Genomic DNA, 26,797 nt, shown 5'->3' with positions numbered 1-26,797 from the left:
CTGGGCTTAAACCTCATTGTTTCTTTACCTGAGTTGCTCTCAGATAAATTTGATCTTGAAACAGTGGTCTCAGAGCTGAGGGAGGGGGAAGCACTGCCTTAGATAAAGCTTAAACATTTCACTGTGATGTGGTACACTGACTACATGTGACCTTGGCTCTGAGGAGGGATGAGAGCTCTAATCTTTTCTTGCATCTTCCTTGGTATCACCAGCATCCCAAGAAGCAAGTTCTTGCAGGTTGTATCAACAATACACAATAGCCACTAGTCCCATGGGTCTTAGAATACATTCACTGTAGATCCTGTATTTGAATTGGTGATCCAGAATCTGGTGACAGTTTGTGGAAACCTTTAAAATATTGTGCTTAGAAGGAAATGGGTCACGGGGGAAAGGTCTTGAGGATTATAATCTTACCCCAGTTCTGGCCCAAGATCTCTACTCCCATCAGTAAGTAAGTTATGCTTCATGCCACCATGATTATATACCTTGATCCATGAACCAAAATAATTCTTCTTCCCATATTACTTCTGTCAATTATTTTGTTATAACATTTTTATTTTCTTTGTTAGGTGTGTGGATGTATCTGTGTTCTTGCCTATATGGGTGCAGAGGTGTGTATGTGTGAGTGTAAGCATGTGCCCATCCATAGCTCACGTGTATGTATGCCAGAGGATGCATGTAAACATTAGAAGACAATTCTCGGAATCAATTCTCTCCTGCCAGATTGTAGGATCCAGGGACCAAACTCAGGCCAAGAGCATCTACCTGCTGAGTCATCTCACCAGCCCTCATTATGATATTTCAATAAAGTCCTTTAGTTTACTTGCTTTGTCATAGGATTTACATACCACATGCTCAACCAGTTTGTGTAGCAAGTGGCTTACATAGTGGAAAATGCAAATCGACAACATTTATATCCTTGAAGAAATGTCTGTTAGAGAATATGACCTTAGAAAGACAGTGTGACAATTACAAAGGAACTCACACAATATGTATTCACTGATAAGTGGATATTAGCCCAAAACTTAGGATACCCAAGATATAAGATACAATTTGCTAAATGCATGAAACTCAAGAAGAATGAAGACCACTATGCCCCTTCTTAGAATTGGGAACAAAACACCCATGGAAGGAGTTACAGAGACAAAGTTTCGAGCTGTGATGAAAGGATGGACCATCTAGAGACTGCCATATCCAGGGATCCATCCCATAATCAGCTTCCAAACTCTGACACCATTGCATACACTAGCAAGATTTTGCTGAAAGGACCCAAATATAGTTGTCTCTTGTGAGATTATGCCGGGGCCTAGCAAACACAGGAGTGGATGCTCACAGTCAGCTATTGGATGTATCACAGGGCTCCCAATGGAGAAGCTAGAGAAAGTACCCAAGGAGCTAAAGGGATCTGCAACCCTATAGTTGGAACAACATGATGAACTAACCAGTACCCCAGAGCTCTTGTCTCTAGCTGCATATGTATCGAAAGATGGCCTAGTCGGCCATCANTGGAAAGAGAGGCACATTGGACTTGCAAACTTTATATGCCCCAATATAGGGGAATGCCAGGGCCAAAAGAATGGGAATGGGTGGGTAGGGAAGTGGGGGGCGGTATGGGGGACTTTTGGGATAGCATTGGAAATGTAATTGAGGAAAATATGTAATAAAAAATATTTAAAAAAATAATAATAATGGACCCAGGATAAATAGTGAATTGTACAATGCTAGATTCCAGTACATAAAATAAAATGTAAATAAAACAGCAAAAAAAAAAAAAAAGAAAAAGAAAGAAAGACAGTGTGAGGTTTGTGTTATACTCAAGGGTGACCCCTCATTGCTGTCAGATAAACTGCTGCTAAATATTTTTCCAGAATAAAAGTAGACAATAGCAGACATCAGTCTAGATATTTTCTCTTCTCAAAATAAAATTAAAAAAAAACCTCTTCTCATAAAAACAGAATTTATATCAATCTGTTAAAGGGTACTATTCAAAAACTTAGGGTCTTTGAATTTTTCTTCTTCGTATCCTTCATTATTATGACTTCTATTACTCCATTTGTGACAACTGCATTCCAAGAAGTTGAATGGAAAATACCATATATAATTCTACCATAGACCCTTATCACATTGTTGACACGTACTGTTTCCAAAGAATGGATCTGCATCTTTTTTGCTTAAGGAGTTATTCTTGTGGCTACCATCTGCTCTGCTAATGTATCCATGTTATTAATGCCATAGAAATCAGTCTTCAACCAAACATGATGAGGAATTGGTAAGTAATTGCCTCATTCAGTGAGTGAGATAACTCTGAAGGACACACAGCACTGATCCCTAGCAGTGCTCTGCAGGAACCTTGAGTGGCCGTATTTTTTAATGGTTTAATAACTTTATTCTTCTCTGGCAAAGCATCTCTGTAATCCTAGAACTCAGGGATCTAAATCCCACCTGTGTAAATATCTCAAAAATGTAAAAGAATTATTATAAAACAGCATGTCCTTTATGACTGCTTTCTCTTCCTGGTCTCATTTTTACTTCCCAGGACCACTGAAATGTTTTTCTTAGGTACACTTATCTAGCCGCTTAATGAGCTTTTGTTTTGGGTTTTGTGTGTGTGTGTGTGTGTGCTCTTGCAAAAGATATATTTACCTGTAACCTGTGAGTGTGAGTTTCTCCAGAAGAAAGTGCTTTGAGATCCTCCCAGATTCCCCACACTGTGAATCTAAGGGCAGTTGGTAGCTGCTGAAGGGGGTTCTATTTTAGAAGGTATGGTCACTAGTAGATTTTCCATGCTACAGTGGATGAGCCCACACCAATGCACTTAGGGACAGCCCTTCCTGGATTTCATGGGTTATCAAAGCAAACATACTGTGACAGCATGGAAAGCATTGGAGGTCAGAAATTAAGAATTAGATATATTCATATATATTAAATTCTTTTATTCAACATATAAAATGAATTGCTCTGAAGTGCTCATTAAATTTGTGACATAGTTTGTCTCATTAATTAAAGATCAGCTATCTAAAATTCTTAAAGAATAAAAATAAAATGAAGTTTTAGCAAAGAAGACCAGAAGCAGGAGAAATGGCTCATTGGATAAGAGTGCATCCTGCTCTTGCTGAGGAACTGAGTTCAGTTCCCAGCACCCATATCAGGCTCTTCACAATTACTTGTAAATCCAGTAAGGATATCTGATGATCTGATGTCCTCCTCTGGCCTCTGCGGGCACTAAACCCACATGTGTACATACATACATACATACATACATACATACACACACACACACACACACGCACACACACACACACACATGACACATGCACACACACACATAATTAATACAAAAATATTTTTTTAAAAAATGATGCTTACAGGTAAGAGACTCTCCCAAATAACTGCAGCAGCTGGGAGCCCCAAGGAGCTCAGTAAACTCTGGGCTCTTCTGTCTGCTCGAACTCCACCTTCCTTCAGGCCTGTGCATTCCACCAAGGCAGATAATCAGTGTGTCTGCCCCTCTGAAGGCCCCACAGTCTGAAGGCCTCCCAGGAGGTCTGCTAAAGCTAGGGCCACAGTTCTCCCAGAAAACCTGCAGCAACCCAAGGACATGGGAGGCAAGGTCCTGACAGAAACACCCAGGCCAATTAACACCAGATATAACCAGATGGTGAGAGGCAAGTACAACACCATAAGCAACAGAAGCCAATATACTCTGGCATCATCAGAACCCAGTTCTCCCACCACAGCAAGCCCTGGATACACCAACACACATGAAAACCAGGATTCAGACATAAAATCCTATCTCATGAAAATAATAGAGCCCTTTAAGAGGATATAAATAACTCACTGAAAAAAAAATACAGGAAAACACAGATAAATACATAGAAGCCCTTAAAGAGGAAACAAATGAATCCCATTTAAAAATACAGGAAAACACAATCAAATAGGTGAAGGAATTGAACAAAGCCATACAAGAAAATATAAGTTAAGAAATATAAGTTTTATACTTATAAAAATATAAGTAGAAACAATAAAGAAAACACAAATGGAGGCAACCGTGGAAAAGGAAAATCTAGGAAAGAGCTCGGGAGCTACAGAAGCAAGCATCAACAACAGAATACAAGAGAAAGAAGAGAGAATCTCAGGCATAGAAGATATAGAAGATATTGACATAACAGTCAAAGAAAATAAAAAACATTAAAAAAAAAAACCCTAATCCAAATCAGCCAGGAAACCCAGGACACAATAAAAAGACCAAACCCAAGAATAATAGGAATAGAAGAGAAGAAAGATTCCCAGCTCAAAGTACCAGAAAATGTCTTCCACAAAAATCACAGAAAACTCCCCCAAACTAAAGAAAAATATGGCCAAAAATGTACAAGAAGTCTACAGAACATCAAATAGATTGGACCAGAAAAAAAATTCTCTCATCATATAATAATCAAAACACTAGATACACAGAACAAAAGAACAATGTTAAAAGCTGTCAAGTAATATGTAAAGGCAGACCTGCCAGAATTACACCAACTTCTCAACAGAGACCCTGAAAGCTAGAAGAGTCTGGACAGAGATCATGCAGACCCCAAGGGAACACAAATGCCAGCCCAGGCTAATATGTCCTGTAAAACTTAATCATCATAGATAAAAGAAACCAAAATAATCCATGACAAAACCAAATTTAAATAGTATCTGTCTACCAATCCAGCCCTGCAGAGTATTCTGAGGAAAGCTCCAACACAAGGGTACCTACAACAAAGAAAGAAAAAAAAGAAAGAAAGAAAGAAATCATCTCACAACAAAATGAAAAGGAGAGAATCACATCCACATAAGGCCACCTACACCAACAAACATGACAGGAACTAGCAACCATCTGTCTTTAAGATCTCTCAATATCAATGGACTCAATTCCCCAATAAAAAGACATAAGCTAACAGACTAGATACACAAGCAGGATCCAGTATTTTGCTGCACACAAGAATCACACTTCAATGACAAAGGCAGTTACTACCTCAGAGTAAAAGACTAGAAAAAAGTCTTCCAAGCAAATGGTCCCAATAAAAAATCAGTAGTTCTCAAGACCAAGGGTCTCTCCTCCCATGAAGCCGGAGTAGGTGGATTGAGGAGCAGGGGAGAGAGAGTGTAGAGGATTTTCAGAGAGGAAACTAGGAAAGGGGATAGCATTTGAAATGTAAATGCAGAAAATATCTAATAAAATATTAAATAAAATATTGAATATTGTTCCTAAAAAAAAAGCAGGAGTTTCTATTCTGATTCTCACATCCAAAAAAATTGACTTTCAACCAAAAGTCATCAAGCAAAATGGGGGAAAATGCTTGATATTCGTCACAGGAAAACTCCACCAAGAGAGAAATCTCAATTCTGAACATCTAGGCCTCAAATGCAAGGGCACCCACATTCATAAAAGAAACTTTACAAAAGCTCCAAACACACATTGAACCCCACACAAGAATAGTGGGAGACTTCAACTCCTACTCTCACGAAGGGACAGGTCATTGAAACAGAAACTAACCAGAGACACAGTGAAATTAATAGAGGCTATGAACCAAATGGATTTAATAGATATATACAGACCATTTCACTCTAAAACAAAAGAATATACCTTTTTCTTGGGACCTCAAGTACCTTTTTCAAAACTGACCCTATAATCTGTCACAAAACAAGCCTCAACAGATATAAGAAGATTGAAACAATCCCATGCATCTTATTAGATCACCACAGACTAAGGCTAGTAGACATCAATAACAACAAAAGCAACAGAAAACCCACACGGAGTGGTAATGACTAGACTGTAAAAAAGTAAAAGTAATTCTAAAAACTGATGCTTGAAAATATTATTAATCAAGAGATCTAGGAAAGAGATCATTGTGGACTACTTGAATAATCCCTAAATCTATAATAATTGTCTCTATATAATATAAAAGCCTGAAAAGGAGAAGAATGCTGCATGAGCCTAGAAGCAGAGCTTGACATGATGCAACCACAAGCCAAGGATGACCTGCTGCAACTGCATGAAGCTGGGAGAGGCAGGAAGAACTCTACTTTGGAAGAGCACATATAATGGTATGTGAACTTCAGTATGGCCTCCATTAGTTTTAAAAGAGGAAATCCTGCTGTTTCAACCCATCTAGATCATGATAATCTGTTGTAGCAGTCACAGAAAACTAATACAGGTCTTAGTGAAGGCTATCAGGGTATAGGGCATATTAGAGGAGGCAGCAGTCATGTTGTGGACATCAGGAATATACAGTGTAACAGTTCTGCTGATGTGAATAGCACACAGCTTTGAAATTTCTAAGTGATCCTCTGGCTTCTCTTACATATCCCGGTGAAAGAATCTCACACCAATGAGATCAAAAGAAGGGAAACCACATGTGTTTAGCTTCATGGAACACTCTAATTTTTACAATACATCTCATCATCATGACCTTGAAAAAACAGAAATGAGCACAGGCTCTAGTCCATCCTGATGATGATCATCCACCTTTTCCCTGTGACTTCCAAATAGACCCTAATCACTCCCGTTCCTATCCATCGCTTCTTAGGAGAAAGAACTACAACAGATAATTTCTGTGTTCAAAACCAGACTCAGTTGTCTCACCTGATCTGCCATTGGTAAATAAAAATGAAACATAATCTCAGGCCAGTGTGATGGCTCAGTGGAAGAGGCACTTGTCACATAAGCATGATAAATCTAAAAACTGCTGACACAAAACATCCAGGAAATTAGGGACACTATAAAAAGATCAAATCTAAGAATAATAGAAATTAAGGAAGGAGAAGAAACCCTGCTTAAATGTCCAGAGAATATTTTTAACAAAGTCATAGAAACAAAAATGGGGGCATAACAACAGACATCATGGAAATCCAAAGAATCATAAGGGCATCCCTTAAAAACCTGTACTTCACGAAATTGGAAAATCTAAAAGAAATGGAATTTTTTCTAGATATGTACCATTAACCAAAGTTAAATCAATATCAGAAAAACAACTTAAATGGACCTATAACTTATGGTAAAATAGAATCAGGCATTAAAAGTCTCCTGACCAATAAAAAAAGCCCGGGGCCAGAGAGTTTTAGCAGAGAGTCCTACCAGAATTTCAAAGAAGAGCTAATGTTAATACACCCCTAAATTATTCCACAAAACAGAAACAGAAGGAAAATTGCCAAATTCATTTTCTGAGCCTACAGTTACATCGATGCCCAAACCACATAATGATTCAACAAAGAAAGAAAATTAAAGACCAATTTCCCTGATAAACATAGATGCAAAAATATACAATAAAATACTAACAAACCAAATCCAAGAACACATCAAAAATACCATTTATCCACCACTATCAAGTAAGTTTCATCTGAGAGTACAGCAGTGGTTCAACATATAATAACTAGTATATGTAATCCACCATATAAGCAAACACATGATCATCTCATTAAATACCAAAGATGCTGACCCCTCCCCCATTCATGATAAAAGTCCTGGAGAGATTATAGATACAAGGGACCTACCTGAACATAATAAAGGCAATTTACAGCAAGCATATAGACAGCACCAAATTACATGGAGAGAAATTCAAAGCAATTCCACTAAAATCAGGAACAAGACTATGTTGTATACAATCTCCATACTGATTCAATATCATTCTTAAAGTCTTAGAGCAATAAGACCACTAAAGGACCTCAAGGGGATACAAAGTGGAAAGGAAGAAGTCAGAGTGTTTTCATTTACAGATGATATAGGATTATACACAAGTGACCCCAAAAAAATTCTACCAGGAAATTCCTACAGCTGATAAACACCTTCAACACTGTAGATGAACACAAGATTGACTCCTAGCCCTCCTATATAAAAACAACAAACAGACTGAGAAAGAAATCTGGAAAACAACACCCTTTTCGATCACCTCATATAATGTAAAATATCTTGCAATCTCTCTAATCAAGCAAGTGAAGATTTGTATGAATAAAAAATTCAAATCTTTTAAGGAAGAAATAAAAGAAAATTTTAAAAGATGGAAAAATCTCTTATGCTCATGGGTCGGTACAATTAACATAGTAAAAATTGTCAGCCTCTCAAAAGCAATCTATATATTAAATGTAATACCCATCAAAATTCCAACAAAATTCTTCACAGCCCTTGCAAGGACAATTCTTAACTTTATATGGAAAAAGTAAAAACCCAAAAGAACTAAAATAGTCCTGAACACAAAGGGATTACTAGAGGTATCATCATCCCTAATTTCAAGCTTTACTACAGAGCTATAGAAATAAAAAAAAAAAAAATCAGGGTATTGTCATTTTAAAAAACAAATATGTAATTGGAGTCTTGTATATAAATCCACACACCTACTTGCACCTGATTTTTGATTCAGAAAAAGACAGAAATACACCCGGGAATAAAGAAAGCATTTTCAACAAATTATACTAGTCTGCATGTGGATGTGGAAGAATGCAATTTTGTTCCATACATATAAACCTGTACAAAACTCAAATTCAAGTGGATCAAAGACTTCAACACAAAACCAGACAAACTGAACCTGATAGAGGAGAAAGTAAGGAATAGACTTGAACACATCAGCACAGAGGACAATTTCCTGAAGAGAACGCTGATAACACAGACACAAAAACTGTTGACAAACTCATTCTACTGTAATTTGGATCTAGCAGATTCCCTAAAGGCCCATGTATTAAAGGTTTGGTCCCTATTTCAGCACATTGGGAGATGACATAACTTCTATGAAGTTTGACCTAGTGGAGGTCTTTGAGTCATTAGAGGTGCACCTAAGAAGAGATTGGTAAACCCAAATCTGCTTCATCATTGTCCCAAACCAATGAAGTTGACCATTCGTGGCTAGAAGTCTTCAAATTTGTAAGTCAAGATAAACTATCATTGTCACAGAAATGGGAATCTAACACAGGAACTTGCTAAAGAAACAAGGACGGTAGGAGGGAGGCTCCAAGAAAAAAAAGTTTAAAGCTTTTACCTCTTGGATTGTCATGCCTCTTTCACACAAAGTAACCTCTGAGGATGTAAACCCTTGAACTGAGGAAGGATGAAGCAGGTCTAAGGGTGAGATTTAGCTGAATACTGGAGTCTTTGTTGTTTGGTGTTTGTTTGGATGGTTATTTCATTTTGGTTTTTGGTTGTTTGGTTTTTGTTTTCTTTTGTTTTTTGTTGTTGTTTTGTTTTGTTTGTTTGTTTTTGAGGCAGGGTTTCTCTTTGTAGACTTGACTGTCCTAAAATTTGCTCTATAGGCCAGACTACCTTTGGACTCAGAGATTCAATTTCCTCTGCCTCCCAAATGCTGGAAATAAATGCATGCACCTGACTTGGAGTCAATTTTATTAAACAGAAATGCCTCTTGCCTTTGCAAGGACCTGGAGTTACACACACCCTATTTTTCCCAATGTGAGGGTGTCTCCAAACACACCTGCATTGAGGTCTACTCAGTCCTAAATAGGACAACTCTATCATGTCCAGCCTCTATATGGCTCAAAGAACATTGTGGAAGAGGGGACAGAAAGACTTCAAGAGCCAGCAGTTGTGGACAATGGCTGTGAACGTGCTGCTGGGGTAGGGAAACTTATTTCTCTCCAGAGAAGAGACTCATGTTGGAATGCCAGTGTTTCAATGGATGGCCCTGTATGTCCTGTGGGCATGGCAGGATTCATAAATTCATAATGGCTGTGGTTGTCTGCACAATACTGTTCCAAGATCAAGCCAGTCAAAATTCCAGCATATTGGGAAGACTCATAACTCCATCTCTGTCTAAAAAGCCTTAGCATTTGAAGGCTGATGGCATGGGAAGTCAGTGTTTTCCATGAAAATGGCACCTGATAAGTTGCCTGAGATCCAGAGGAAGGCCCTACATCAGTGCATTCAAGGAAAGCACTGACTGGACTCAGTGGGTTGTGAAAAGAGGACATGAAGTTGGAAAGTGGGGTTGATAAAGGCAGCTCTGGTGTGGGTTGGAAGGGGAGTAGAGAGTAGTTATATTCAAAATATATTGTATACAGCACAACGTTCTTAAAGAGTAAAAATTTTAATCTTAAAAAGAAATGAGGGGGAGTGGGTAGGGAAGTGGGGGGGGGACTTTTGGGATAGCATTGGAAATGTAAATGAAATAAATACCCAATAAAAAAATGAATTAGGAGCTGGGGAGATGGCTCAAAGGTTAAGAGCAAGGTCTGATCTTCCAGAGGACTGAGGATTATGTCCTACCACCCACATGGCAGCCAACAGCCATCTGTAATTCCAGTTCCAGATTATTTGGCATTCTCTTCTGGCCTCCATGGACAATCCACACACACAGTGTATAGGCAAAACACTCTCACACATAAAATAAAAATAAACATTTTTAAAAGAATTAAATTCATAATACAAAGCACTAAAAAGAATACCTGTACTTGGATTTCTCTTCCATACTGGAAAAAAAAAAGTATGTGCAAGTTGGGTTTCATTTAACTTAGAAAAAGTTAAATCTGCCTTTCTTGGACAAAGAAGATACAGACTTTAGCTAGAGTCATGTTTTTATGTGAGTGGCTTGATAGTGTCTCCCGAAATGCCCTTGTTGGAAACCTAACTTTTCAATGAAGCAGTACTGGAGATGGAGCCTGGTCAAAGCAAAGCTCTCATCTAATTAAATGGAACTGTCCAGAATTAGACTTCCACTTCCAGAACCAGTAGCTTATAGAAACTTCCTTATTTTATAAATGATGCAGTCATAGTTATTCAGTTATAACAATAGAAAATGAAATAAACTATTTCACTGTTTCTCTGTGTTTTCACTAAGGCTTTGATGTCCTTCTAGGTTCACTTACATGCAGGAAAACAACCCTTAATTCAATTTCCATCTTTGGTTTGTAAAGAGGCTCAGTATCCACTGAGGTAGCGTGGAGTTATAAGTACAGTCTGAGGAGTCAATGGCTGGGGATATTAGACCCAAAATCCCATCCTGTGGGAAATTGTTTCATTCCCAGCCTTGGTGTGCAGTAAAGGGGATAAGAGGGCAAAGAGTGCTCAAAACCCATATACTTCAAATAAAGGACTGGACTTTGCCAGTTTCTTGAGCTATGACCACTGTTCTACTCGGCTTTAACTATTAACTTCATACAACCTGGACTCACCTAAGAGAGTCTCAATTGAAAGATTGCCCAGATCAGATTGGCCTACTGGAATTTGAGAGAAGGTGTGTTCGGTTGGTTTGAATGGGAATGGACCCCACAGGCTCATATATTTACTTCGTGGTCACCAGGAAGTAGCACTAATCAAAAAGATTAGGATGTGTGGTCTAGGTGGAGGTTCAAGGGCCCAAGCCACGCCCAATATCTCCCTCTATTCTGTGACCTGCAGATTCTGATGTAGAACCCTCAGATCCTTCTCTAGTACCATGCCTGCCTTCATCACTACAGTTCCTGCCATGATAAAAATGGACTAAACCTTTGAGGGTATACGCAAACCCCGATTAAATGGTTTTTTATAAGAGTTGACATGATTATGGTGTCCCCCTCAGAAATAGAACACTAAGATAGATGTCTTATTGATGTAGAATGGTTTAGCCCATTGTAAGAAGTACCATTTCTAGAGAATTGATCCTGAACGATGTTTGGTATATGTATGCCTGCCAGCTAGCAAGCAGCATCTTCATGTTTCATGCTGTACTCCTTTGGCTGCAAACTGAGTTCCTTGGTTGGAGATAATTCTGTGTGGACTAGAAGGAGGCCTGCCTTCAAGTTCCTGTGTTGATGTCCCCCAGTGATGGAGTGTGACCTGAAATTTTACATCAGATGAATCCTTTTCTTCCCTAAGTTGCTTTGGGTCAAAGTATTTTATAGCAGCAACAGAAATGAAACTAGAACACTTCTGATCTTTAGAATAATCTTACTGATAGAAGTGTCAAATGAAACAGGGGCTTCTGGTTATACCTACTAGTGTATGCTGACCATGATGTCAATGCTTCCTGGTATGAACTTGGTGCCCTGGACCACACTGCACTAGAGTGTCCATTTCAAAGATTTTAAAATGATGAGTCAGTGGGGTGTTTCATGCCTGGATGACAAGGCACCAAGGTTCACGTGAGTTTCTTGATGGTTTTTAGTCTAAATTATCAATTTGACACGGTTTGGAATCATGAGGGAGGAAATCTCAATGAGAAATTGCTGAGATTGGGTATCGCTCTGAATATGTGAGGGGTTTAAATTGAGTTACTTGAGACAAGAAGAGCCACCCTGAATATAGACCACACCGTGTTATGAGCTGAACCTTAAACTGAATGAAATGCAAAGAGCCAACTGAACACTTGTGAGCATGTATCCATTCTCTCTGCTCTTGACTGGATGTGAACAGTTGCTTTCCCGTCTTCATTCATTGACTTCCCTGCAATGGTGGGCTATAACCAAGAATGAGGAGCCAAATAAACCCTTTTGCTCTTAATTTGCTTATATATACATGTGTTATCACAACAAGATACAGAACTAAGACATCAGTGCACCATGCACACTGCCTCACATTGCTGTGAGAAGTCACTCACTGGTTTCCATGACTTCACTAGTAAGACTGGAAATACACCTGTTCTAGCCATCCCCAGCCCCAACCACTTGTACCTTTATTGATTTGAAAGGCACCTTCACTTCACCCTAATAAACCATATCTGAGAGGAGAATGGCTTTCCTGAGTTCTTTGAGTCTAATTAATGAATTGTTAAATCTGAAGTTAGTCTTCAGGATCTCAACATAAAAGCCAGAGGTAACTTTTATCATGAGAAACAGCAGGTATTTTCTTTACCCTTGCCTGCTCCAGCACACCTTTAAAAGACAAAGAATACAAATTGATCTTTCTTGCTTAATTTGAAGATTTTCCTCCCCCAACTCTAAATGTTCCCCCCCCCATTTTTTTTCTCTCGCCATCCTTCAAGCTCTCAGCATATAGTAAGAGATGAACAGAGACCTTTGTGATACTGAACTGGTTTTTTCAACTTGACTGGACTGAAACAAGTGCCTGGGAAATTCTTAAAGCACACCTCCATGTGTCTGAGAGATTATTACATCAGGAGAACTCTGACCTAATGAATGGATCAGCCCCTTGATGATCCCCTAATATGATGGCTGTATTGGAAAGAAATGAAAAATAGGAGGTTGGGTATTGCTGAAGGAAGTAGTGACAGGTAGGATGGTCTTGGGAAGCTGCATCCTGCCCTGGTCATTTCCCATTTCTCTTGTCTCTGCTTATTGACCACCACCATGAAGTGACTGGCTCTCTTCTACTGTGCCTTTCCACTATGGTGAACATTAAATATGGCAAAATAAATCTTTCTTCCCTTAGGTTGTTCTTATATTTCGAGCACACAAATGCAACAGTGATGAACACACGTTGGATACCTTTCATTCCTCTCTTTTATCTCGGCAGTCCCCAGAGAACCCACACAGAACATGTATGTTCAGCCCACAGTCAGTTGGGCAACCGATTGTCCCCAGGACTCCCAGCCCAGCCCCTTCCCTCCACCCTGGACAAAGAGCTAGAAGCTTCTCACATGACGCTCTCATTACCTCCCCGACCCCTTGATGCCCCCTTTTCTTGTGCCATGAGTGACTTATAGGGTTTCCCCAGGCTGGGTAGAGTCAGCTCAGCCTCCTGCAGCTCCAGCTCCCGTTGGGACAAATGCTCAATGACAGCTGCTCCAATCGAGTCCCCCAGTACATTGGTCATTGTACGAAGTCGGTCACTGGTGGAAGATAAATAGATTAATGGGGGGCTAAAAAGCTCCTTTGAGAACCAAGTGTAGACTAGGAAGGCTTCCAGACTAACCCATAACCACATGACCTTGAACAGGTCCGACTCTTCCTCAGTTTTTCTTCCTAACAGTATCATCCCTGAAATCCTCAGATCTATTCTTTGATATGTGATTTTTGTTTATAAATATACTAGCTTAGTGGTGGTTAGATATGAGAGTCTAATGTAGACTGTTAGACATTAGGATCTGATAGAGAATCTTAAACATGAGTGTTTGATGCAGACTATTAGACTTGAATAATTGATATAGACTGCTACATATAAGTCTATGTAGATGTAGGATGGGCTGGAAACTGTCTGTGTGGAATTGTAGTCCCTCTGTACAATGGGACTTTTTCTTACCCACAAATCCCACATGGGGATGAAAGTCAACATTTTATGTGAATTCCATGTTATAAAAAAAGAAATGAGAGAGATAAGGAATGGTGAAAGGACAAAGTGATGCGGGAAGGAGAAAGAGAAAGGAAGGAAAGAAGCAAGGAAGGAGAGAAGGAAGGAATCAAGGAAAGAAAGGAGAGGACAGGAGGGAGACAGGGAAGGAAAGAAAGAAGGGGAAATGGGAGATAGGAAAATGAGAGAGGGAGGAGGAGGAAAGGAAAGAAAGGTAAGGAAGGAAAGAGAGAGCAGGAGAAGAAGGGAGGGATAGGGATTAGAGAGTGGCTCCTCCCAGCTGAACTATGGGCTAGTGATAGATTCTGTGAAAGGAAGAGTCTTGTCTTCAGGTGTGCACCCTCTCATAAGCTCCATGGCATAGTCTGAAACCAAGACACACAAATGGCTCTGTTCCAACTCAGTAGGTCACAAATGACAGTGTGAATGTGGAAGGAAAGTTGTAGTGAAGAAGGTTGACGGGATGAAAAGGAATTAAGGGGGGGGAGGATTGTAGACATGTATGAAACTGTCAAAGAAAAATCTAAGTAGTGAAAAAGAACAGAGGGAAGTAAGGAGGAGAGAAAAGGTGAGAAAATGTGACTGGTCATAGCATTCAGATTGTAAGTCCACCAAGATTCTTTTGTCCATCACCACAGGTGATTTTATAAGCCAAAATTCTTCACTATTTAATGCAACAGGCAACCTGTGTTTTCTTCTCACTTCTAAAATTCTTCAAAATTAGCATTTTCACTAAGAAAAATATTTTAAATTTTTTTAGTTCAAAAAAATATGTTTAAACACCTTTATAAGATTTCTACAAGAAACAGGCTGAAGAGAAGTTAGCTGGCTCTTGGACAGAGACCTCCTATTCTGAATCTCCCCCACTCCAGGTCCCAAAGATAACAAAACTATGAGCTTGGAGTCTAGAGGCCATAACTAGAGGGCCATCCCAATGCCTCCCTCACCCTCTAACATCCTACAAATCTGTCCTTGCAAAATCCTTTAGGAAAAAGTTATGAGAAGAGATAGGTCCAGGATTAAACCCAAAGCAAACTCACAGGAACCAATCCACAGCTATGATCAGTGTGATGTCCTCTGTGGGCAGGCCGACGGATGTGAGCACAATCACCATGGTAACCAGTCCTGCCTGGGGGATGCCAGCTGCTCCTACACTGGCAGCTGTGGCTGTGATGCTGCAAACGGGAAGAGAGTCAGAAATCCAGGAGGAAAGAACAAACAGAAAATTGGAGGAAGATCAATCAGGAAAAAGCATCTTAAACTAAATTCCCAAGCTAACACAGAAAGAAAAACATTACATTATTTCACATTTGATATGAAACTAAATTTTAAAAGTTGACATCATGAAAGCAAAATATGTGATGCTGGGCAGACTGGCTGGGAGATGGGGGATGTCTGTCAAAGAGTCAAAATGTCTAAACAGCAGATGATTAAGTTCTGGGGAGTTCTGGGATGAATGCACATCATGGAGAGTGTGGCTAATGACACTGCGTTTGTATTTGAACTTTTCAAGAGAATAGTCCTTAAGTCTGTTCTCACCATCAAAAAAAAGATAAAGATAATGAAAGGAGGGAAGAACAGAAGAACAAATGGAAAGAGGAGGGGAAGGAGGCAAAAGCAAGGAAGGGAAGAAGAGAGAGAAGAGAGAGCCAGAAGGAGTGGAAAAGAAGGGAGGACATGAGAAAAGGAGAAGACATCAGGATTAGAAGGAAAGGTGGAAAAGGACAGGAAGACAGGATTAAAGGAGAGAGTGGAAAAGAAGCAAGGAGAAGAGAAATGAAAGGAAAGAAGAGAAGACACAGGCAGCAAAGGAGTAGGTAATGGGGAAGATAGATGTAGTAATCAGCCTGACTGTGATGATCATTTCACAAAGCACACACTCAGCAAATAATCATGAAATACACCTTAAATATATGCAACCTTTGTTGGCTATCATGCAGGAAAGCTGTGGCTGGAAAAGACAGTAACTAATTTTTAAGTTGGCAAATACAGCTTACCACAATGGAGGTAAAAACATTCTGGCCCATCTTAGGCTTTGAGCCTATTTCTTTCTTGATGGTTTTTTTAAAGTTGTTTTCTTAATTTCTCATGTATGAATGTTTGCCTGCATGTATGTTGTGCACCGTATGTGTACCTGATGTCTATGAAGGCCATAAAAGAGCATTCGGTCCCTTAGAAATAGAGTGAAAAGCAGTTGTAAGCCATCATGTAAGTAGTGGGAATCAAACCCAGGTCCTCTGGGCGAGCAGTAAGTGCTCTTAACCACTGAGCCATCTCTCAAGCCCATCAAATAATTCTTAAAAATAAAGTAGAAAGCTAAGGATATATCTCAGTGGTAGAGCACCTGTCTTAGCATATACAAATCCTGACTGCCATTTCTAGTCCTGAAAATTAATATGAAGTTTAAGTAGGATCTACTGGGTCACGGGTGGCCTGTGTTAAAATGCCAATATCAAGGTCTGACTACCTCTCCAACCACCTTCTCTGCAGTACCAGAAACATACAGTTAGAAAGATGGCATAACTGTCTCTTGACCATCCACCAGCAGATGCAAAAAGATGCAGAGACCCACAGCCAAACATCAAGTGGAGCTCAGGAAGTCTTGTGGAAGAGTGGGGGTATAACTGAGCAAGCCAGAGAGGTCAAGGCTCCGTTCATGAGCTATACGCCTAGCCTCTCCTGCCCCCTCAGAGGAATGACAAACAACCCTCGCTTCTCATTGTGAGCAGGATAGAGACCAGGGCAGTGCCTATTCAGGTTTCATTTCTGTTGCTGAGATAAAAACAAAAAATTATCTGCCAAAAGAAACTGACTCCAGATTCTGCCAAGCTGACAATTAAAACAAACCACCACAGCCACACCATTAGCCTAGGGAAAGATTCCAATCAAAACTGAAGTATAGTGACTTGAGAGATGGTTCAGTAGATAATGACATTATGCTACCAAGCCTGACAACCTGAGTTCAATTCCCAGGTCCCATATAATAGAAGAAAACTGAGTCCCATGAGTGGTCCTCTGTCCTCCACATATGCACTATGACATACACACACATACACACACACACACACACACACACACACACACAAATTTATTTTTAAATTCTTTAAAGCTAAGCAGCTGAACCATCTGGTTCAGCAGTTAAGAACACTAATGCAGTTAAGCTACATATGCAGCTAGCAACACGAGCTCTGGGGATAGCTGAAGATGGCCTAGTCTGCCATCACTGGGAAGAGAGGCCCCTTGGTCTTGCAAACTTTATATGCCCCAGTACAGGGGAACACCAGGGCCAAGAAGTGGGAGTGAATGAGTAGGGGAGCAGGGCTGGGGGAGGGTATAGGGGACTTTTGGGATAGCATTTGAAATGTAAATGAAGAAAATATCTAATAAAAATGTGAAAATAAAAGAACACTTACTGCTCTAGCAGAGGACCCAAGCTCTATTCCTAAAACCTACATCAAACAGTCACCTGTAACTCTACTTACAAGGAACTTGAAACCCTTTTCTCACCTTGGAACTGATGCTTCACACATGTAGCAAACATGGACTTATGTGGGCACATATACATATTCACAGAATAGGAAAAATACTAAATGTGGTTTCTACTGAACATGTATCACACTTATACCCTTATAAAGTCAAAACATCATTTCATTACCAGGCATGGTGGCACATGCTCACAATCCCAGCAACTCAGGATCCCAGGCCAGCCAGGAAAAGAAAGGAAAGAGAGAGAGAGAGAGAGAGAGAGAGAGAGAGAGAGAGAGAGAGAGAGAGAGAGAGAGAGAGGAGAGGGAGGGAGGGAGAGAGAGGGTGGAAAGGGAGGGAGAGAGACAGAGACAGAGAGAAAGAGAGAGAAATGAAGGAAGGAAAGAAGGAAGAAAGAGAGGGGGGAAGGAAGGAAGGAAGGAAGGAAGGAAGGAAGGAAGGAAGGAAGGAAGGAAGGAAGGAAGGAAGCAGGAAGGAAAAGGAAAGGAGGGAAGGAGGGAGGAAGGGAGGGAGGGAGGGAAGGAGGGAGGAATGGAGGGAGGGAGGGAAAGATCATATGATGGTTATCTTAAGCCAAGATGTAACTATTATATAAATTTCCAACAAAGAAAATACTTTCCTTCACAGAGTTTGCATTTTCATTCTTGTGTGATAGGCAGCCAATAAACAACATGAGTGAAAAAGAAAAGAAAAGAAAAAGTCAGCCTGGAATCAAATGCTATTGAGCATCCTGATCCTTTCTCTAAAATACTAGAGACCAGAAATGTTTCACAGGTTACTTTCTTATTTCAGATTTGGAATATGTGCATATACATAATTATATATCTTAGAAATGAGATGCAACTATAAACAGGTCACACAGTCTCTGTCCTACCCAGCTAATGACTTCACATCTCACCTGATTGTGGTGATCTGACCAAGGTTGAGCTCATAGTTGTTGACTTGAGCAATAAAGATGGCTGCCAAGGCCTCGTAGAGTGCAGTGCCATCCATGTTGACAGTGGCCCCCACAGGCAGCACAAACCTGGTGATACGGCGATCCACACCCAGGCCCTCCTCCAGGCAGCGGAAAGTGATAGGCAGAGTTGCAGAGCTGGAGGAAGAGAGTTCTGGAGGCTGAGAATAGGGAATTGAATGGGGCAGGGGCAATGACATCAATGGGCCAAAGTAGGGTTCCCTCTAGCTTCTAGCACATGGAGAGCAGGTTGGAATCTGAGCAGGGAGTGGAAACAGAATAACAGTTGGGCATGGGGAAGTGGGACTCCTGATGCAGAGAACTCATGGTGGGGATTCCCCAAAAGAAATGTCTCTTGTCCCATTCATATCAATGGTTTATGGCAGGAGTCCCACCCAGACTGTGTAAGTGTGATAAGTAACAATGTTGTCAACTTGGCAACCAGGAATTACCTGGGAAGAGAGTCTCAATGATGGGTTACTATAATTGGTTGTCCTATAGGAATTATCTTTGGGAGATGGTCTTAATTAGTTGATACAAGAAGTCCCAGCTCACAGTAGGCAGTACCATTGCCTAGGCAGGGAGTCCTGATGTGGAGAAATCAAGCTAACCATAAGCAAGTACGCAGTAGGAGGGTGTGCATTTACTCTCTGTTCCTGGGTGTGATGCGACTAGCTGGTTCAAGTTCCTGTTTTGATTTTCCCACAGTGATGAGCTGTAACATGGAATTTTTAAGCCAAATAAATCCCCCCACCTCTGCTAAGTTGCCCTTTGTCAGTGTATTTTTTCACAGCAACAGAAATGAAACTAGAGCAGTAAAGGACAGAGTGTTTGTCTGCACCGAGAACAACCAACTACAGGAGCCCTAGGTCTCCCCTCAACCACTTCCCAGAGAGTACTTTCATTAACTGGTGACTTTAGGGAAAAGAGTAGGCATTTCATTTGGGGTCATTTTTGCCTACAAGAACGAGGCCCCGTGTGATCAGTTTTATGCCATGAAACTTGAAGCTTGGACTCACAGAGTCTTTGGCCTTAGAGACAAACTGTGCCTATAGAGATGCACCCAGTGCTACCTCAACCTTTCCCAAGCATCAGAAACAGCATAGGCTGAATAGCTCCATAGTAATCAGATGAGTTTAATTCTGAGTATAGTATTATTAATCCTATTTATCCACAGATCAAAAGTCAAAAGGCACATTCCCCATCACCATGAGCAAAATAAATATTTCTTCTACCTGTTTGGCTCTTGGGATTCTTTCTTAAACTGATTTGAATTTGGATGATAAGAGATAAGGGGGAGTCACTTTATCAACCCTCTAATGACACAAACAGAAGAAAGCCAAGACCCTGAACTGACAGCACTCCCAGAGTAAACTCTTGATGCTTGGGAAAGGTGCTCCCAAAGTAAAATTCTTAAACCCAGAATTGGCAACTGGCTCTTCTCCCTACAAACCAGAAAAACAAGAAAAGAGACAAGGAGGTCAGGAGAATCTTCACAGGTTAAACACTATATCCTCAAGTATAGGCCACATGTAGGGAGTTTCAAGAATCTACCTCATTCTACTGTACAACCAGAAGAGGTGTTTGGGCAGGTAGAAAGGAGGATACCTAAACAAAACCAATAAAAGATGAAGAGTGGACCCAGGGAGAGTTCAGTAAAAGGACATACCTGGAAGAGGTACCCATAGCTGTAATGAGTGCCTGTAGCATACCACCAATGAAGGGAAATGGGTTCCGATGGGTGACGAGGAAGTAGATAAGGGGCAACACACCACCAGCATGAAGGAATAAGCCAACAATGACAGTCAGTGTGTACATGCCCAGCTGACCTCCAAGGACAGCCATGTCTTCCATTTCCAGAATCTTTCCAGCAATCAGGAACAGGATACCCACTGGTGCATACCTGGGAAAGGCACATATTTATTGGAGTGATCCTCTTCATAGGTCTAGAGCTGGCATTCCTAAGGCTTTATCCATATAGTGTTGTGGAGCCAGACAGTTCCACATGAAACCCCCACCTCCACCCAACCTATCACAAGCATCAAAGCCAGCACTGGGACACTGAGGAAATAGCCCTATGGTTGTGAATACTTGCTGTTCAATGGTGAAGAGCTGATTTCAGATACCACCAAACACACTGGGCAGCTCAAAGCACGTTTAACTCCATTTCCAAGGGACCTGGAATCTCTTTCTGGCTTCTGTGGGCACCCATAGACACATCTGTACATCCACTTACACAGTCACATTCACATACATACACACATAAATAAAATAAAATATTTTTTAAATAGAACCGGTGTTAGGGTTTGCTTTCAAACCATTGTCCCCAAAGGCTCCCATGTTGAAGGTTTTGTGCCTAGTGGGACAAGTGTTCTGAGCTAGAACCTGTAGAAGTTAACTGTTCATGAGAGTTCCAACCTCTGCTGCAAGTTATCCATTGATGGATTTGTAGCTGAGTAAGCTATTGGGAGTAAGTTATAGGAAGGTCCTAGTTGAAGAAAGCAGGTCACTGGGGGGATGCCCTTGAAGGATACATCTTCTCCCTAGTCCCTCACTGTCCCCCACCCCTTTTTCCTAGAAGGTGCGAAGTTAGCAGGTTCATTGGCTGTATTCATTCACCTTCATGGCCCAGAAGCACTGGGACCAACTGATCATGTACTGAAACCCGCATAACTGTGAGGCAAATGAAACTTTTCCTCCTTTAAATGTGTTTTCTTGGGTATTTTGTCATAGCAACAGAAAGTTAACTGATACAATTGGATTCCATGAATGTATCTGACTTCCCCTGGCCACCCCATTGCTCATCCCATCAGCAGAAAAGTTCCTACAATGTCAAAGCATGCAAACTTTAGGGTCTTTTCCTCATTGAGTCCCCTTCCAACTCAACTACTGATGATTATTCCCTTCAGAATCCCATCTTTAGACATTTTTAAGACTGATGGTTTAACTGAAAATAGCCCCCATGGCTAAAAGGAAGTGGCACTATTAGGTGATGTGCCTTTGTTGGAGTAGGTATGGTCTTGTGTGGTGGAAGTGTGTCACTGGGGTCAGCTTTGCAGTTCCAGGTGCTCAAACCAGGCCCAGTGTGTTTCTCTCTTCCTGCAACCTATATATCCAGATGTAGAATTCTTGGCTCCTTCTCCAGCATCATGTCTGATTGTATGCTGCCATGCTTCCTGCCATGATGATAGTAGACTAAACCTCTGAACTGTAAGCCAGACCCAATTAAATGTTTCCCTTTATAGGAGTTACCATGTTCATGGTGTCTCTTCACAGCAATAGAAACCATAAGACACTAAGACATCGCCTATCTCTGGTCTTTGAAACTTCCACAAATTGTTGCCTGTGCTAGTTAGTTTGAACTTTCAACTAGACAGAACCTGAAATCATCTGAGAATAAAGTTTCAGTGAGGAATTATCTAGATCAAGTTGACCTGTGGACATAGCTGTGGAGGACAGTTTTGACTGCTAATTGATATAGGAACATCCAGACCATTATGGGAAGCACCATTTAATGGGCTCAGCCCTGGACAATGTAAGAATAGAGGAAGCCAGCTGGATACTAAGCAAGCAAACAAGCAAGCAGTTAGGCATTTGCATGTTTATTCTCTCTACTCTTGACTATGATGTGATGTTTTAAGCTCCTGCCTTGCCTTCTCCACAATAATGGACTGTAAACTGGAAATATGAAGCAAATAATCCCTTTGCTGCTTTATGTCAGAATTTTATAGCATCAATCAAAATGAGCCTAGAATACTTATTGTCCAAGAACTCTGGTTTTCTCACACTTTGCCTGTTCTCTTCCTTGTGCATGATTTCACTCTCTCCTCTTCATGTCCAGTTAGGCCCCCCCCTTTTCAAGGTCAGCTGTCTTGCTTACTCCTCATCTTCCCAGGCAGTATCCACTTCATAAGCCTCCCCCCACCACTGACTGTTTCATATTCCTAACATGAGACTGATGTGGATTTACTACATCACCTTCTGCTTTGTGTTAAATACATGTGATCTACATCACTATTCCTAGCAATAGTGTTACAGAACAAACACACACATTTTCATGCAAAAATAACATATATACGCATGCACATCACACCATTCCCAAATGTAGATAGGAAAATAAAAAAAAACAGGGCATGAGTAAATGTGTAAGTGAATAGATAGATGAAATGTCTGAAGGTTTAAATGAGAGAATTCCAAATGCATTCATGAATAGACAGGTCTGGGAATGAATCTAAGTAGAATGGTTTAAGAATATAAATAAGTAAATATGGTCAGTGTCTTAACTAATGGGGTTAAGACTATATAGCTCAGTGTCCCAGAAACTGCCTAGCTTATTCAAGGCCCTGCGCTTAATCCTGAGCACAATGCAAAAAAGGCTGCAGGTATAGCTCAGTGCTAGATTGATTATCTAGTATATGTAAATCTTTGGTTCAACCCTAGCACTTAAAAATAATTTGGGGCCAGAATGGATCCACAGATAAAGACATGCATATTCTGCCAAGCCTTATAACCTGAGTTGGACCCTGAAATCCATATGGTAGGAGGAGAGAACTAACTCCAAAAAATTTATTCTCTGACCTCCACATGCCTGCTGTGACATGCATACCCACACATATACACTCAGACACAATAAATGATAGATAGATAGATAGATAGATAGATAGATAGATGATAGAGTAATAAAATAATAATTGTGAAATAATTTAACTAATGGATGGATTTATCAGTGAATAAATATATCAATGATTTATTTAACTGATGAATACAAAAATAGATTAAATAAGATAAGTGGGTTGATGCTAGAAAGATGAGAATAAATGAGTGAATGAAAGAAATAGATGAGAAAATGGAGGAAGGAGTAAGTCACTGAAAAAACTCATTGCAGGAAAGAGTAAGTGAGCTAATGAGTCTATGAGTGAATTAACCAGTGTGGAAGTGTATAGTGTTTAGTGTGTAGTGCATGCCTGTAATCCTACTAATCAGGAGGCAGATACAAGAGGCTGGCATGGTCCAAGCTGTCCTGGACTACATAGGAAGACTTGTCTCAAAAAGCAGTACAATGAACTCCCAGCAACTGTAGTTGTCTGCACAAGATTGAGGCGAGATCAAGCCAGTCAACATTTCAACATGGAGTGGGGAGTGACTCACAAGCCCTACACCTAGCTGAGAAACTATTTTGACATGTAATGGCTGCTAGAGGAGGAAGACTCAGTTTTCTTTATGACAGTGGCATCTTGTAAACTGCCCAAACTCAATAGATGATCCCTCAACTGTCTTCATACAGACAGCTCTCATTGGGATCAGTGGCAGATATATATATATATATATATATATATATATATATATATATACATACATACATACATACAAGCACAAGAGATGTTAAAGGGAGAATGAGAATATGGATATTACCAATTACATGTATGAAATCCTCTAAGCACACATTTTTAAAATAAAATTAAAAATGGGTGACACTATGTGTGGGAAAATGAGCATAGACAGATGAGTGGGTGAATGAATCTCTGAGACAATGCACAAATGTGTGAGTGAGTAAATAAGTTGAGGTCATGAACAGATGAATAAATCACCACAGAAATATATGAATGAACAGATGAGTTATATTAACCAATGCACAGATGTATGACTTGACCAAATGTCTGCAAGAATTCCATTGGCCCCATCTCCATCACCCCCAGGAACCATCACTACCCACCCAGGCACAGGGACTCACCCACCACTCACCAGATGATGATGCCCACCAGCCTCATAATAGCCTCGTTGAGGCTGTCAAAGAAGTCCCTCAGGACACGGCCTTTGTGCTTCATGCCACCAATGACCAGCCCAAAGGCCACAGAAAAGACCACAAGGCCCAAGGCGTTGATGCCATTGGCTGAGCCAGGTACAGGCACAGTCTCCTCAAAGCTGATCACCTCCTGCAGGGTGCCCAAGGCCCGGGTGACATTTTCCAGGATGCTGGTTTCATTTTCTACTGAGGATGTGGGAGAAATGGAGGCCCCCAGCTCTGAACCATTGTCTGTCCTTACAATTGTCCTTGTCACCACTCGTGTGCTGTACTGTGTCTTAAACTGAAATGCAGAGAAATTGAGACCAGATTCAGTATGAGACTAACTCATCTGTAGAAATCATTATAAAAACAGAGTTAGGCACGCTTAGCATGAATGAGGTCCTATGTTCCATCCTTGGTGTTTGTGCACAAACACACACATACACACACACACACATGCACACATACACTCAGTAGAATTACTCTATATCCTAGTAAGTCCACTGTTGAATATGTTCCCAAGGATATTAATTAAATAAGTCAAAGAAATACAAGCTGAGCATCCCTAACCTAGAAATCCAAATCCACAACAGACAAGATGATTGAGAGAGTAAAGATGCTTTCAGCCAAAACCGATAAACTAAATTTGATCCCAAGCTTCAAACATAAAAGTGGAGAGCTGACTCTGCAACTTGTCCTCTGATCATATGCACCATGGCACATACCCACATAACTACACACACAAGTAAATAAATATGATGTAACAAAATAAGTAAGCAAAATAACAATCCAATATCCAAAATGCACCAAAATTGGAAACATTTTAAAGATTTTTTTCATTTTGTGTGTGTGTGTAGTATGCTTGTCTAACTGGCATGATTTGCTTCTTTAACCATATAAGTATATATACATATTTCACATACATTTATGTATTTCATATATGTGATTCATATGTATTGTCTTCATATGTATTTCATATATGTGTGAAATATATATATTTCAGAGCCCCCAAACACATACAGTGTATTCTCCTGTTGTATAGCACTTTCTCTAAACTGAAAGATTCACTCCAGCAGAAAACTGGAAGGTTCATGAAACTCGGGAGGTAAACAAACTTCACATGCTTGAGAAATCTGAAGCTTACAAGATTCATGAAGGCCCTTCCTTGCCTTTATAAAAGCACTAAATGACTGCTACAGGAGGAGACTCTGACCTTCCAAGCTGCCAAGAGTAGATTTTCAAACATGTTGAGCTACTTGAAATTGCACAGAGAGCTCCTCCAGAAATACAGCCTGCAACAATTGTCACCCATACTGGGATAGGATGGGCACTTTTTTCCTTCCTTCCTTCCTTCCTTCCTTCCTTCCTTCCTTCCTTCCTTCCTTCCTTCCTTCCTTTCTTTCTTTTATTTATTTTTTTATTGGTGAAGCAGCTGCTTTTGAGTCATCTCTGCTCCTGTAAGTCTCAAAAATGTACTGGTGTACCAAGTTGGACTTTGGTACAATCATTACTTTGATATATATATCCACAACAAGTCTCACACACAACTCCTTGGCATTTTGTGAATTCCATGCCCACAGACACAAGCAACCATGGATTAAAAACACTTGGAAAAAACATTTGTGTAGTGAACAAATATAGACCTTTGTTTTACCATTAGTCGCTAAACCAGTGGCTCTCAACCTGTGGGCTGCTGCAACCATCAGAAAACACTTATTTCCTATAGTCTTAAGAACTGAGATACCAATCGGTAGCAAAATTACAGTTATGAAGTAGCAACACAAGTAATTTTATGATTTGAAGAGCTATTAAAAGGTCACAGCATTAAGAAGGTTGAGGACCACTGCTTTAAATAGTTTTAAAGAGGACAAATGCTACCTGCATATCATTTACATTGTTAGCTGTTCTCCTTCATCTAGACATGATCTAGAGATCATCTGCAAATTCCACCCATTTTATATAAGAGACTTGAGCAGCAAAGATTTTGGATCCAATCTTTGTTAATGTCAAGGGATAGAACAGTTTTTACATATCAGTTTAAATTTTTAAAAAACATATTACTAAAGAAATGAGTCACTGGATCAGCAAGATAGCTCATGGCAGATAAAAGTCCTCACTGCACACAGGTCTAAGGACCTGAGTTGGAGCCCCAGAACCCATGGTGGGAGGAGAGAACCAACTCTCAAAAGTTGTAAAGTGAGTTCTGTACCCACATCTGGCATACATTCGCATGCACTCATACATACATGCATACATACATATATACATACATAAACACACACACTAAATAATAATAATAATAATAATAATAATAATAATAATAATAATAATAGAAATTAGCAACTGACATTTGCCTAAAGTAAACAAGCCCTGGGTTTTGTCC

The 26,797-nt window shown here is 40.2% G+C and overlaps 1 protein-coding gene across 2 annotated transcripts in view; it reads right to left on the bottom strand.

Moving 5' to 3' along the window:
- Positions 1 to 13,383: 13,383 nt before the first annotated feature.
- Slc1a6 (solute carrier family 1 member 6) overlaps positions 13,384 to 26,797 on the bottom strand; it is a 28,559-nt gene continuing 15,145 nt past the window's right edge. The window contains exons 6-10 of one of the 2 annotated variants that reach the window (XM_021174331.2): positions 24,372 to 24,715; positions 20,299 to 20,532; positions 18,573 to 18,767; positions 15,229 to 15,363; positions 13,384 to 13,730 (exon numbers count right to left, since the gene is read on the bottom strand). In XM_021174331.2, coding sequence (XP_021029990.1) covers positions 13,535 to 13,730; positions 15,229 to 15,363; positions 18,573 to 18,767; positions 20,299 to 20,532; positions 24,372 to 24,715 — 1,104 coding nt within the window. In that variant the 3' untranslated portion in view covers positions 13,384 to 13,534. Of the gene's footprint in view, positions 13,731 to 15,228; positions 15,364 to 18,245; positions 18,318 to 18,572; positions 18,768 to 20,298; positions 20,533 to 24,371; positions 24,716 to 26,797 lie in introns of those variants that run through there. The other variant, XM_029482253.1, reaches the window with a different exon arrangement.

The sequence above is a fragment of the Mus caroli genome, chromosome 10 (genome assembly GCF_900094665.2).
Source record: "Mus caroli chromosome 10, CAROLI_EIJ_v1.1, whole genome shotgun sequence".
NCBI lineage: Eukaryota > Metazoa > Chordata > Mammalia > Rodentia > Muridae > Mus > Mus caroli.
Note: the sequence above shows the minus strand (reverse complement) of the source record. Positions and strands in the feature narration are given on the sequence as shown.